Genomic DNA, 15,150 nt, shown 5'->3' with positions numbered 1-15,150 from the left:
ATCTTGGCACCATTAGTCAAAATGATCTCTGAATAAAATGGCATTATAATATTCCAGGCAAGCTTAGCCTATCTGTAGGGATGAACAAGTTGTTTAAAACCCCTCTAAGTTTCTTTCTTTATAAACTGAGGACAATAATACTACATGAAACGACCATAAAGTATTAAATGAAGGGAGACATGAAGCACCTGACAAATTTGCATGTGTATAAATAAAAAGTCTTTGAGTTACACAGTTGGTATAAGATGATACACAGTATTTATTCAACTTTCACAATAGGCAAATAACACCCCATTCCATCACCCCCACCCCATCCTGCAAAAACAAACAAAACTCAGAAGTGGACATTAAGGATTCTTTTTAATGCTGGAGAGATCATGGTTATGCAAAAGGCCTTCATGCCTGAGGCTCTGAGGTCCCAGTTTCAATCCCCAGAACCACCATAAACCAGAACTGGGTAGTGCTCTTATCTTTCTCTCTCTCTCCTTTTACCTCTATCAGAAATAATTTAAGTAAAAAAAAAATAAATAAAAATAAAAAAGAAAAGTATTTTCAAGGAAGAAGTTCCAGGAAGTTGAATTTCCAGGATAATGAAATACAATTCTGTCAGTACTTCAAGAAAAAAAGTTTTATCTGAAGCCAAGTGAAATGGATCAAGTTTATTCTCAAAGTACCAAGAACAGATGATAGTACACACATATCCTTAAAAGATCATTTTATTTTAGTATTTTATTTATTTATTGGAGAAATCGAAAGGCGGAGACAGAGGCACTTACAGCTCTGCTTCACCACTTGTGAAGTTCCCTACACATGGGGACTGGGGACTTGAACTTAAGTCCTTACTTGCACTCTGTAACATGTGCACTCAATCAAACGTGTCACTGTCTGGCCCATACCACACACATTTGTGAAATTTTACATCAGAGGTGGTAAAAAAAAAAAAAAAATTAAACTTCAGTGTTATCAAATGTTAAGTCTCAACAAATTATTCAAACTTTCACCTAGAAAGAGCTAATTTTTAAAAATATTTTATTTTACTGAGTGAGATACAGAAAGGCCAGAGCTCATGCTCTGGCTTATGGGGTGCTGGAGACTGAACTTGAAACAATGAAGCCTCAGGCAGGGAAGACTTCCACATAAACTTTACACTGTCTCCACAGCCTGGAAAACTAATCTTAAACAAATACCTCTTTTTCAAGAAATTTTGAGGTACACTAAATAAACATAGTATCAATTTTTGTTTTGAAAACTAACAAAGGACAATGGCTAGTAATGTATAAATTCTAAAATCCTTTCCTAAGACGTTTAAATTGAGAACTGCAAGCAAATCAATTTCCTTTTACTAATTGTAATGCAGTACTGTATTACAAACTCTGAGACAAATTATACTCCATAGTCCAGTGTGAATAATAAGGGGTAAACATTTTTCAGAAAGGAAAAAAACAACGGTAACTTCCATTATGTCAGCCATTTCCCAAATACTCTCTAGTAACTATTATAACCAAAATGTTTACACTGTTTATTTTTATAATCTATGATTTAAAAAGCAGTATTATAAATACTTCATTATATAAACCACAGTGCATCATAATATAATCTTACATTACTTTAGGAAAGTTATTTTGACTATCATTTTTAATTCTTATTTCTGAGAAAGACACCTGTAAATGCTACAAGATTAAAACAGTATTTATCTGGACAGGGTATAAAATTAATACCTTACCTGTCTACGGCAACAACAACACTCTGTGAGCTGGTCTCTCCAATGGACTCCTGAATACTCGCTATCTGCTTCCAGTCCACATTTCCTCCAACTACCGTATATAAAAGAGAGTTGTTCAGTTTGACGATACTCCAGCATAAAAAAATATACTTGTATATGTTTCTGAAATTATTTTCTGGAACAATTACTTTCCTAATGAAAGAAATTAAGCTTTGACTAAACAATTCTTTCGGCATCAGTGACAGTTATCAAGGCCAAATGTACTTAATATATTATATTAAACATGTACAGATATATTATTATAAAGATATGCTTGCAAGGATCACATAAATTAGGAGTACTGAGAATTTAGATCATAAAGTTAATGTCAGGTATAACTTCTCTTAGTATTTAGAATCCTTGTACCAATCCCAGTTCCAGTAATACCTTCTTAGGACAATTCCCAGTTCCATATAATGGTCATTATAAGTATCCTGTTTATAAATACTTATAAGAAGTTCTACTTACATGTTCTAATGTACATTCAAAATTAATTAAAAAAATTTTTTTAAAAAAACCTTTATTTATTAGATAGAGACAGCCAGATATCAAGAGGGAAGGGGAAGATAGAGAGAGAGAGACAGAGAGACACCTGCAGCACTGCTTTACCACTCACAAAGCTTTCTCCCTGCAGGTGGGGATCATGGTCTTGAACCTGGGTCTTTGTGCACTGTAACATGTACACTCAACCAGGTGCACCACCACCTGGTCCCATAATCTTTTCTCTTAAAGTTGATTTAACACGTTGAACCACCAGTTTCCCCAGCTTGTCAGACCAACAATTTCCCCAGTTCTGAAACTCTTAACTTCATAGTCATCTCTGTTACCTCCCCTCTCTCCACCAGTTCCTGAATCTTTTTTTGGCCTGTGTCTCCCATTATACATTCATTATCCCCCCCGCCCCCAAGTACAATTCTACTGCTCCTGGGAGATTTTTTTTCCCCCAGAGAAAGTAAAGAAAAATAGATGGGAAACATACCACATCACGGCTCCAACATTCATAGAGATTGCTGATGCTGCAATGCTCTCATATCCTAGTGGGGCCTGAAGCCAGGGGCACCCACATGGTTGGGAGGGGCTGCTCTACCAAGTGAACTAAGCTCATCATTCATTTTCATTTCAATCTCTCCTTCACTGTCATATCAGATTAATGTTCCTAAAGTATTCTTTTCATTTTACTTATATTATGTAATTCAACAAAACCTTAACTTAGTTTTCAATGATGAATTCTACAAATTGTTCTCATCTTTCACTGGATTGAATATTTACTTAAATTAGTACTGTTCAAACCAGAATTTCTCCTAGGAGGTTTCATATAATTTGCTGTAGGTGTGTTAATGCTGCTTCTTGGCCAGGTGAAATGTGCCATGCATAGTTCATGGGCTCACCTGTACACATTTTTTTTATTCCCCTACCTTATCCAGTACTAGATACAAAGCAGATGCTCAACAAATGCCTGATAATTCAACAGAGACTCAGTAAAAGCCCTTATGAATGCAAATACAGATGTTGTCATTTAAGCCAGGTGAATTTGAATTCTATTTCAGGAACTGAACCATGAAGATATGATTCCCTATCCTTAGAGAATTATTAATTACTTACCAAATAAAAATTAATCTGTCACAGTTACTAATTTATAACCAACTTCAAAACATAATGTAATGATTGTGTCTGAAATGAACTAATTACATAAGACTTTTGCTAAACAGAAGTAAAATTTGCTAAGGAAAAGGAAATTGGGAGTAATGGGCTCTTGGAAAGATTTCACATGATGAAGTATTAACTCCAACTGAACCTAGAGAGATAGGGGGAAGGAAGCAGAAGGAGAAGCTGTGCAGGCAGGAGCAGCTTATATAGAGAAACAGAAGTGTGCGAATGGCTGCCGTGCTTTAGTACATTAAGGTGTGGCTAGAATTGGGAATTTGACAAGAGACAAGAAGGGAAGGGAAGAATAGCAGTAGAAGAGGAACCTGGAAGACTAGAAATAAAATGTGAAAAATCTTAACTGGCAAGCTTAATATATTATTTCTGAAAATACAAGACCTATTAGATCTTTCAGAAGATTGACAGGGTCCAATCTATTTTCTGAAAATAATTTGAGTTACTGTATCTGAAAAACACAGTGAACAAGAAAGGGACACAAGTCAAGGGAGACAAATGACTTTTTACAATTTTTACAATTTATTTATTTATTTATTGACTAGAGATAGAAACTGAAAGGGGAGGGGAGACAACAGAGAGAGAGAGAGAGAGAGTGAGAGGGAAGAGGAGAGGGAGAGGGAGAGGGAATGTGAGACAGAGAGGGAGAGGAAGAGAGACAACTGCAGCACTGCTTCACCACTTGTGAAGCATCGCTCCTGCAGGTGGGGACTAGGGGCTTGAACTTGGGTCTTTGCACACTGTAACGTGTGCTCAAGCGAGTGTGTCACGAACCAGCTCTCACAGAGAAACAAATTAAAAGTTATTTTTATAATAAAATGAAGAGGATAAAAGCCTGAAATAAATGACAGAAGTTATGGAATGGAAGGGAAATAGTGTCAAATAATATAAACAGGATGCTATAGGAATATATTTTTTGAATTGTCACCAGTTATCACTGAGAGTTGGTACCTGCACTTGAATCCACCAAGTGGCCTTTTCCCCTCCCTTTTTTCTTTCTTTTCTTTTTCCTTTTTCTTTAATTTGATAGTATAGAGAGAAACTGATAAGGGAAGAGAGACAGGGAGAGAGAAAGAGAAAGCTGCAGCACTTGCTTTACCATTAGTGAAGTTTCCTCCCTGCAAGTGGGGAAAGGGGGCTTGAACCCAAGTGCGTGAACATGGTACATGTGTGTTCAACTAGGCGCAACACTGCCTGGCCACCTGGAAGAATTTTTATGAGAAAAAAATTATGCTAGTCACCATACAGTATTCTTTGTGTAACAGCTGAATATGCTTTTTAATGGAATTTCTTTTTTTTTTTAAAAAAAAGATTTTATTTATTTATTCATGAGAAATTATAGGAGAGAGAAAGAACCAGACATCACTCTGGTACATGTGCTGCCGGGGACTGAACTCGGGACCTCATGCTTGAGAGCCCAATGCCTTATCTACTGCACCACCTCCTGGACCACTTTAACGGAATTTCTATGCCTTTTACATATAATCTGAAATCATTAGTAAACCTACTGAAAAGAATCAAAACATATAGAATGTCTAGCAATTCAAGTAGCTGATTTCACAAATATATGGATTGTCAATATAACAGAGTAATAGTTTCAATCTTACCAAATTACTCAAATACACTAATATTTAGATTAATTAAAAACAAATATCTAGGTTTTGTAAATAATCACTTAAGGGGTTTAAAAAAATATTTATTTATTTATTTGATAGAGATAGCCAGAAGTCTAGAGGGGAAGGAAATATAAAGAAGGAAAGAAAGAGTGAGCCACCTGCAGCCCTGTTTCACCACTCGGGAAGCTTGCCCCCAGAGGTGGGAACCAGGGGGCTGAACTTGGGTCCTTGCACACTGTAATGTGTGCTCCTAAGTAGATGCACCACCACCTAGCCCCCACTTATGAATAATCAACTCATTATTTTTTAAACAATATACACCTTTAAAGAACTATGCACATAATTCAAATTTAATAACTACATATTATATATTCTCTTTAGTTTTTTCTATTAGTGATCTGATAGTGGTTTACAAGATTTGAAAACTGCAGGGTAAAGGTTTACTTTGCGAAAGTATGTATTCTCAAATAAGAGCCAGGGGCCAGGTGGTGGCACACTTGGTTGAGTGTACATGTTACATGTACATGTTACAATGCGCAAGGATGTGGGTTCGAGCCCCCAGTCACCAGGTGGAATGCTTTGTAAGTGGTAAAGCAGTGCTGCAGGTGTCTGTCTCTCTCCCTTTCTTCCCTCTCGATTTCTGGCTGTCTCTATCCAAAAACTAAATAAATATAATAAGAAATTTAATAGATGATTTGAAAGGATAAAGGAAAGGAGAGATGTCAGGGGAAGGGGCGGGATATGGAGTTCTGGTGGTGGAAATTGTGTGAGAGTTGTACCCCTCTTATCCTATGGTTTTGTCAATGTTTCATTTTTATAAATAAAAATTAAAAAAAAGAAATGTAAAGTTCTAGATTCTAGATCTAAAATGTGTGTATTTTAACGTAAATTTCCTTTTCCTTAGGAAGATTACCTCATGTACTTGCAAACCGAGTAGCATAACACCACAGTGGTCAAATTAATTTTAATTGATTTTCAAGCTTATTAGTGATTAATATCAGCAAATATCACACTTGACTACAACTTTTAGAAGGCAGAATATTTCACTGGTCTTTTCTTTTTACTGAAGCCTACTTATTTTTTTTTAAACCAGAACACTGAACCACTGAACACTGTTCAGCTCTGCTTATTGTGGGGGTGGGGAATGAACCTGTGACATTGGAGCCTCAGGCATGAGAGTCTGTCTGCATAACCATTATGCTATCTACCCCCCACCTAGTGTAGTCTACTTCTGTAACTTCCTAAGGCTGAGGCCTAGCAACCTGCACTTATCACTGTGTTTACCTTCCTACACCTCCTGGGACTTTCAGAAACCAGAAGGAAGTCTTGTAAATGTGAAGAAATCAATCAATGAACACTCATTTCACTTGCCTGTAAATATTTTTCACCTATGAAAAATACCTACCTACTTTCTGAAGTAATTCTAGTTATAGAATGTTCCAAGTCAGACCTCCAGTTACCTTGCAGGAACTTACGCTGTTGCAGATCCTGCTACTGGGTAACTAGGTTACTAGATTTGCATCTAACAAAGACATAGTATCGAAGATACAACTGAGACACTGATGGTACACTGCTGCCTGCCTGCCTGCCAGCAGGCTTACCTCCGGCAACTAACTATGGCAAGTCCAATATGAAGTACAATGTGGTCTTGCTCTTTACTTCTTTCCCTACACATATTTCAAATTCCCTTTAGATTTCCTTCTGAGTTTTTACTCAAGCAAAAACAAATAACTAAAAGATAAATGACAGTATATGTTAGGAAATGTCCCAATAAAGAAATTTAAAAAAAAAAGAATATGTTAGGAAATGTAATGTTTTATAGCACACAGCCTTAAAAGGAAAGTATTCCTAGGTCTTCTCAGCTGTATTCCAACTTCCTGCACTCTTTAAAATCTTATCTCTAGATTACCTGGCTGGAATAAGGGAGGAGAGGATGGACAAACACCATCCAGAACCATTAATAAACTAGCCACGGTACCACTTATGGTCATATTTAATCCTAACAGTTCTCTGAGCAGATGTACCTTTGGTGTGCAAAAGAAGAAACTGGAACTCAAGAATCAATTAATTTACACACATTATAGAATAAATACAGAAGAATTCAATCTAGAGCACTCAAATTTAAAAACATTTCAGACTGCTTCTTCTTTGAAGATACATTTACTATTTATGGCAAAAAAAAAAAGAGACTATTTTTGGCCTTTCTATATTAATTTTTGCTAACATTTTCCTGTGCTGTTGGGTAAAATCTGGCATTTCTTGGCCATAATAAGAGCATAGGGAAGTCTATGGTCATATCACCCTGAACACGCCTGATCTCGTCTGATCTCGGAAGCTAAGCAGGGTCAGGCCTGGTTAGTACTTGGATGGGAGAGCATGGGGAACCATGGGAAAGCTTACATGCTGGCATGAGTCTGGTTAGAACTCTACAATATTTTCAGAAGTTAAATGTGAATAGTCTAGTTTCCCTGACTATCATATTGCATTTGCCTTCACTCATTCCAGTTATCTGCTTGGTTTTATAAGGAATTTAAAACAGCATCTCTCCCTTCCAACTAAGAAATTTAAAAAAATAATAATAAAACACAAATTCATTGCCCTATACAGTCATCCTGCTCTTTCCTTATAATGCTGGTCAGTGGGTATTTTATCATATCCCTCTAATGATACTTCACTGCACCAATAACTACTTATGTTGAGCAAGTCAAAATGATTTTTCCTACTTTATAAAAATAAATTTAAAATGCTCACCTAGTCCCAGACCCACAAATTCATCAGGAGCCTGATCTTTTGTTCCAGTAAGAGATCCTTCTCTGCCTCGTACTGTCCCAGAAATGTAACGAGGTTTCACTCCAGTTCCTATTAGCTGTGCAAGCTCCAACTGACTGATGCACTTCAGAATCTTAAATACAAAAAAAAAAAAAAAAAAAAACACACAAAAAAACCAAGGGGAAAAAAATCCTTTAAATGCCATGTTAAAAAATACTCATAATTTTAAAAACATGTTTTATTTAGTGACTTAACACTGTTTATCAGATTTCATAAGTATTTTCATACCTACACTTGGTGCACGCAAGCCACCCTCCCCCACAACTATTAAACACATGCAGCCAGGATTTAAATACAGGGTACCAGTAAATCATCATAAAAATGTAGATGTACTTTTCTAGAATGTACAAATTTCTCCTGAAACACACAAGGATATTAGTGATAGCAAACTTAGCATCAGCCTATTTTAGAAACCAAACTGCAATACAGGAAATGAAGAACATTCTTATACCTCATGCCATGAATTTCCCAAGTAATTTCCATCTGTATGGGCAACTGTGATAAGTGTTTTTATTGTGTCAATGTTCTTCTGTTTCATTTCAGTAATCCCAGAACTCACTGTGAGTAAGGTAAATCTTGCTAAGGCCTGGACGTATGCATCTCTTTCCAGCTAAAAAAAAAGACAAGAAAAGAAAAAGTTCCATGGTTAAAAACTGAATGATTTCTTCAGATAAACTGTTTAGTTCTTTAATAAATTTAATTAAAAGTCAAAACTAATATGGCGAAGCAGGAAAAAAAAATTCTAAAGCCCAAAAGTAACAAAGATGCTAAATCATGACAAGATTTCAATATCTAGTGGGTTTATATAGTAAACTCACGCTGATGCTCTGGTGCTGTATGGACTAGCAGAAGCCTGATTTGTAGTTTGTAGTTTTTTTTGTTTTTTTTTAATCTATAGGTAAGCTGTATGTTATCTTTTAAGGTCAAAACATTAATAAGTGTGGCATGAGCCTTTTTTTTTTTTAAGAAAGTTTTAGCTAAAATTTCTATCAAAGTATTTGCATTAACTTAAAGGACTCTCTTCACAAAAACTATGTACTAGCACTTGGTTCTGTTAAAAATAAGTTTTTAGGTTTAAAGACAAAAAGTCTTTTTTTCCCCTTTAAATGAGACAGAAAAAAAAAAAAAGAATACAAGATCACTCTGGTACATGTGATGCCAAAGATTGAACGTTATCTACTGCAATATCTCCCAGGTTGCATACAGACATATTAACATATAGGAATTCAAATTTTATAATGTTCTATGGAGAAAAACTTCAAATCAAAATCATAAATTCGGACACAACAATATAAGATTACCCCTTTTATCCAAGTTTCTTGCAAATATACATAGTATTTATTTAAATTCTTTCATAAACTTTAATTTACTCTTTATGAAATCAGACATAAAAAGCAATCTGATTACAGTAATGGCATAAGCAATTTAGATTATCCAGACTGACTACAAAGGCAAATTTCTTTTTTACCTGAATGTTGAAAATGCATGCAATTCTGATTGCACATCTTATACCTTCCAGGCAGAGAGAGGCTACTTCAGTATCATCACAGTCTTGCAAACCCACACTGAATGCAGCCAGAAATGGGGTCCAAGCCAACTGGAAAAATTAAACATCCCAAATGCATCAGAGACATCAAGTGATAATTAATTTTTATTATATCTTCTCAAAACTTTTGAGGAAGTTTAAAAAAAACAGTAAGGTTCTTGGTCTAGTTATCTGAAAAGTTTTTTTTTTGAACTTAAAAAAAATATTTTATTTATTTATTTATTTTCTCTTTTGTTGCCCTTGTTGTTTTATTGCTGTAGTTATTGTTATTGTTGTCGTTACTGATGTCGTCATTGTTGGACAGGACAGAGAGAAATGGAGAGAGATGGGGAAAATAGAGAGGGGGAAAGACAGACACCTGCAGACCTGCTTCACCGCCTGTGAAGGAGCTCCAACCGGTATCCTTATGCTGGTCCTTGTGCTTAGCGCCATGTGCGCTTAACCTGCTGCACTACCACCCGGCTCCCTTCTGAAAGTTTTTATTGATAAAGGATAAAAACTACAAAATACTGCTTGGGCTTAAATAGGAAAAGAAAGTTTTTTGTTGTTGTTTGTTTTTGGTACTGGACATGTTCTGGCTTATAACAGTGCTGGGGATCAAGCTGAGGCCCTCAGCCATTCATGCCCTATGTTCTGGTATTTTTCTATCTCCCAGAACAGATGCAGGCATTTTAACAGCAATTGCTGCTGAATGATAAGATTATGGTGGTCCCTATTATTTGTGTTTTCTAATAATTTTTGGTTTGGGAAGGGCTGGCGGTGGCGCACGTGGTTGAGCACGCATGTTACACTGCACATGTTACAGTGCACAAGGACACAGGTTCGAGCCGCCGGACCCCACCTGCAGGGGGAAAGCTTCACAAATGGTGAAGCAGGGCTGCAGGTGTCTCTCTGTCTCTCACCCTCTCTACCTCACCTTTCTCTCAATTTCTGGCTGCCTCTATCCAATAAATAAATAAAGATTATAACAGCAAATCAAAAATAAAAAAAAGAAAATTAAAAAATAATAGTCATTTTTGATTTGGGGCCAGGGTAGATAGCATAATGGTTGTGCAAAGAAACTCTCATGCCTGAGGCTCCAAAGTCCCAGGTTCCACCCTCTGCACCACCATAAGCCAGAGCTGAGCAGTGCTTTGGTGGAAAATAATAATATTCATAATAATATTAATTTTTGGTTTTGAGGTAAACTTGATTTATAAGTCTATAAATGTTTTGGAAGTACAAATTATTTATTATTATTATTATTATTATTTTTAACCAGAGCACCGTTCAGCTCTGGCTTATGGTGGTGCGGGGGATTGAACCTGGGCCTTCGGAGCCTCAGGCATGAGAGTCTGTTTGCATAACCACAATGCTATCTACCCTCCGCTAGAAGTACAAATTCTCACCCTCTCAAATGAGTTACCCCAAGCCCCACCAAAGCTCCAGTATTCCACCCCAGAGTTCATCCCTTCTTGTAGTATCTTCAACTTGTTGTTGTTGTTCACTGCAGTTCTGCAGCTTGAATCAATAGCCTTTCCTGGGATTTGCTTGTTCTCCTTGCTCTGTTTATTCTCTATGGGTGAGGGCATTCTATGTAAGTCAAGTGGTCATGAATTCCTTTAGTTGCTGCTCTGAAAAGCTCTTCATCTTCCCTTCAAACGTAAGTAACCTACCAGGAAAAGTAAATTCTTGGGTGGAGGTCTTTTCCATTCAAAAATTTGAATACATCTTGTCAATCCTTTCTAGCGTTTAGAGTTTCCGTAGAGAAATCAGCTGATCTGTCTCATGGCACCTCAGCTTTTCTCTAGCATCTTGCAGAACCCTCTCTGTCTTTGACATTTTAGTTTATACGCGCCTTAGTGAACGCGGGTGTGGATGAATTTTTCTTGGACTTCTTTGCGCTTCCTTGATGGGGGGGGTGCAGTTATCTTCTTTAGTTTGGGGAAACTCTGGTTGTCGCATTAACTCTATTTTATTACCTTCATTTGTTTTAGTGCTCCCTCCCCCCTTTTTTTTTGTTTGGGAGTAGGTGGCCTTCTGTACTTTATCTGCCTGCTATTGACTTGATGTTTGGCGTCTGCCTTCCTATACACGGCGCTGATCAGTAGGGCAGAGATTGCAGAGGCAAAAAGCTGGCAGGCGGTATGAAGCGGAGGACGGGAATCTTTACCTCTAATTAGAAAGCCCTTCTGTACTTGCTGCCCACATGCTGGTTTGTTTGTATTTTCAGCTTTTTAAGTTTCTTTTACTGCTAAGTTTATCTGCGTTCCAGTTGCTCTCCCCCCACCCCAAACTTCATTCCTATGCTGGTTTTTCTATGTATATTGTAGTTTATCTTTGGTGGTGTTGGCAAAAGAAAACAGGACTTGCTAGCCTACTGCCTCCTCAGTAGGGTGCCCATTCTCTGGTTTTCTTCCCTTATCTACTCGTTACCAAAAAACATTTGCAAAGGAAAGCAAAACAGGTAAACATCTATTCAAAAATCAGCTTTATAAACTCATTTCTTAATAAAGTGGGAATGTATTTTATACTATATAATCACTATGTGCATTATTTCAAAATGCAAAACTAGTTATGCTCTCTTTATACTTTTCTTTTTTTTGTCACTGGGACATGGCACCTGTACTACATACAAATTCATAGATGCCAGAAGCCATTTTGCCTTTCCATTTTTTCTTTAAATTTGATAGAAAGCTAAGAGGGAGCGAAAAAGACCAACACCTGAAGACCTGCTTCATCACTCACAAAGCTTTCAAACTGTGTCCTTCTGCATGACAATGTGTGCTCGACTGGATGTGCCACCGCCTGGCATCCACCACACCTCCACAGCCTCGCAACACTATCTTCCTGGCCTTTGCATTTCTACCCGACTGACTATTCCTCAACAACAGTCAAACAAACTGGAAAGTACCTCACTCCCAAATTTTCTCTTTCCAAATCTGACAAAACTCCCTCCCTGGACCAGAAGTGCTATAAAGGAGCAACAAGTTAAGAATCACTATGACATTTTAGTTAGCTTCAAAGGTTTAAATATTAATAGAATAAATGTAGAGGAAATTGGGTCAGATCTTCCCATTTTAAATTCTTAAAAATAACAAACCGTGGGGTCAGGTGCAGCAGACCAGCATAAAGATCCCGGTTTGAGCCTCCAGCTCCCCACCTGCAGGTGGAGTCGCTTCACAAACTGATAGACATCTGCAGATGTCTTATCTTTCTCTCCCCCTCTCTGTCTTCTCCTCCTCTCTCCATTTCTTTCTGTCCTATCTGACAACAAAGACAGCAGTAACAATAATAACCACAACAATGATAAAACAACCAGGGCAACAAAAGGGGAAAAAAATAGCCTCCAGGAGTAGTGGATTCGTGGTGGGGGCATTGAGCCCCAGCAATAACTCTGGAGGCAAAAAAAAAAAAAAGTAAAATAAAGCTGTAAAGAGCAATATTAAATAATAATAATAATAACACACTGCATTTTATGGTGCTGGTAATGAACCCCGTGGCCTGTGTGTGTGTGTGATTTTGCTGATCCACATCCCTGCCCATATTCTATACTTTTGAAAAGAAGGTTGGGGGGGTGGGGCTGAAAATGGGAAAGACACGCATAAGCATCATACCACAACCTATGGTGCTCCCACGTAGTAACAAAGATCAAACTCAGGCCCTCACCTATGGTAAGGCATTCTCTGTGCCCTGAGTATCTTTTGGACCAACACACTTATTAATTGTTCATCTTACGTACCTTTTCCTACTCCTGTTAAGAGAAAATTTTTCTTTTTTTTTTTTTTTCCTCCAGGGTTATTGCTGGACTCGGTGCCTGCACCAGGAATCCACCGCTCCTGGAGGCCATTTTTTTCCCCCTTTTGTTGCCCTTGTTGTAGCTTCGTTGTGGTTATTATTATTGCACTTGTTGATGCAATTCGTTGTTGGATAGGACAGAGAGAAATGGAGAGAGGAGGGGAAGACAGAGAAGGGGAGAGAAAGATAGACACCTGCAGACCTGCTTCACCGCCTGTGAAGCGACTCCCCTGAAGGTGGGAGCCGGGGGCTCGAACCGGGATCCTTACGCCGGTTCCTGCGCTTTGCGCCACATGCGCTTAACCCACTGCGCCACCGCCCGACCCCCTTCTTTTCTTTTTAAAATATATTTATTTATTCCCTTTTGTTGCCCTTGTTGGCTTTTTATCATTGTTGTTATTACTGTTGCTGTTGGATAGGACAGAGAGAAATGGAGAGAGGAGGGGAAGACAGAGAGGGGAAGAGAAAGACAGACACCTGCAGATCTGCTTCACCACTTGTGAAGCGACCCCTCTGCAGGTGGGGTGCCAAGGGCTCGAACCGGGATCCTTATGCTGGTCCATGCGTCTTGCGCCATGTGTGCTTAACCTGCTGCGCTACCGCCCGACTTCCTGAAAAATTTTATTTTCTATCTCTTTTATAACATGGCTTTTGCTTCCAAAAGTGCTGCATCACTGTGCATTTCCTCACCTTAAAAGTATATCAAACAAAGTGTACATAAAAGTTATTAATAACTCTTACCTTAAACATGGGTCTTACATGCTCTAAATGTGTTGCACTTGTAAACGGTGCTTGCACATGACTCACAGCCTCCATAAGTGCTTTAGCTGTCTTAGCCATCTGTTCCATTTCTAAATTATAAAGAAGTCTTCTTTGTTTTTCACTGGCCACATCTAAAACAACAAACAAAAAAATATAAAGAATTTAAAATGCTGTTTTATTATAAAATAAGCAATACCCATTAAAAAGTCTTTAAAAGTTAAGACAAAAACAGTCACATAATTTTGATTCTATTTACATGGAATATACAAAGTCAGTATATCCATAGCAGTCAGATGCAAACTGGCAGTAGCTTAGGGCTAGGAAGAGGACAGGTCTTAGACTAAATGCTTAATAAACATGGGGTTTGATTTTGGGGAAATAACATGGCATGGAACTGGGGGGGGGGAGAGATGGAGAAAAGGACACTAGGAATTAGTAAGGGGTACAGGTGTGACTTAGAGAAGGCAGGACCACAGGAGGAAAAAAAGGGCAAATACATATAAATATAGGTAGAGAAATAGTATCAACTCATATCTATGATCTTGAGAGCACTAATGCAGTTTCCAGTGGAGGGAATGGGAACACTGAACTCTATTATTGGTCAGAAAGGTGTGGAATTATACCCATTTACCTTGGAATTTTATAAATCAGTATTAAATCACTAATTAAAAAATTTAAAAAGACTACAGTCTACAGTCAGCCCTTACTTAGTACCCTCAATAAACTCTGCAACTTTAAGTAAAATGGCATATAGTGAAAAAGCAGGTCCTTAAATGACAAAATTTTATGAATGCTCATAATTTTATTTTGCTCATCAATGGTATAATAAAACAACAGAGAACAAAACATCACTTGAGGAACTTTCTGTAGTTTAGATAAGCAGAAAGCAGAAAAATAGTGAAAATCTTGATGACTGGGGCTAAAGAACTCTGAATTCCAAATCCATGCTGAGAGTTAATGGTCAATGACAAATACATATTAAATGTACACAGCCAAAGCATATAACGTAGCATTTTCCACTAATCATCTATCAGTGCTGTTTCTTTAAGATGTGGACAAAAAAAATTATCAAACTAGAACACTATATAGTACTCTCATTAAATACATGATTTGCTCCAAATGAAGAAAAAGTCTTATTTTAGAATCAAGATATCTTTCTGAGAGGATATAATTCATTTGGATACTTGCTTTGTTTACTT

General features: G+C 37.4%; 1 protein-coding gene across 1 annotated transcript in view; it reads right to left on the bottom strand.

Annotated features, from left to right (window-relative positions):
* Positions 1 to 15,150, bottom strand: part of ARFGEF1 (ADP ribosylation factor guanine nucleotide exchange factor 1) — a 119,927-nt gene that overhangs the window by 25,713 nt on the left and 79,064 nt on the right. Inside the window, exons 18-23 of the mRNA XM_060202294.1 lie at positions 14,148 to 14,199; positions 13,931 to 14,082; positions 9,335 to 9,463; positions 8,318 to 8,476; positions 7,789 to 7,939; positions 1,724 to 1,814 (exon numbers count right to left, since the gene is read on the bottom strand). Of these exons, the coding sequence (XP_060058277.1) occupies positions 1,724 to 1,814; positions 7,789 to 7,939; positions 8,318 to 8,476; positions 9,335 to 9,463; positions 13,931 to 14,082; positions 14,148 to 14,199 (734 nt within the window). The remainder of the gene's footprint in view (positions 1 to 1,723; positions 1,815 to 7,788; positions 7,940 to 8,317; positions 8,477 to 9,334; positions 9,464 to 13,930; positions 14,083 to 14,147; positions 14,200 to 15,150) is intronic.

Source organism: Erinaceus europaeus, chromosome 1 (genome assembly GCF_950295315.1).
Source record: "Erinaceus europaeus chromosome 1, mEriEur2.1, whole genome shotgun sequence".
In the NCBI taxonomy this organism is placed as follows: domain Eukaryota; kingdom Metazoa; phylum Chordata; class Mammalia; order Eulipotyphla; family Erinaceidae; genus Erinaceus; species Erinaceus europaeus.
The sequence above is the reverse complement of the archived record's forward strand: the minus strand, read 5'-3'. Positions and strand labels throughout refer to the sequence as shown.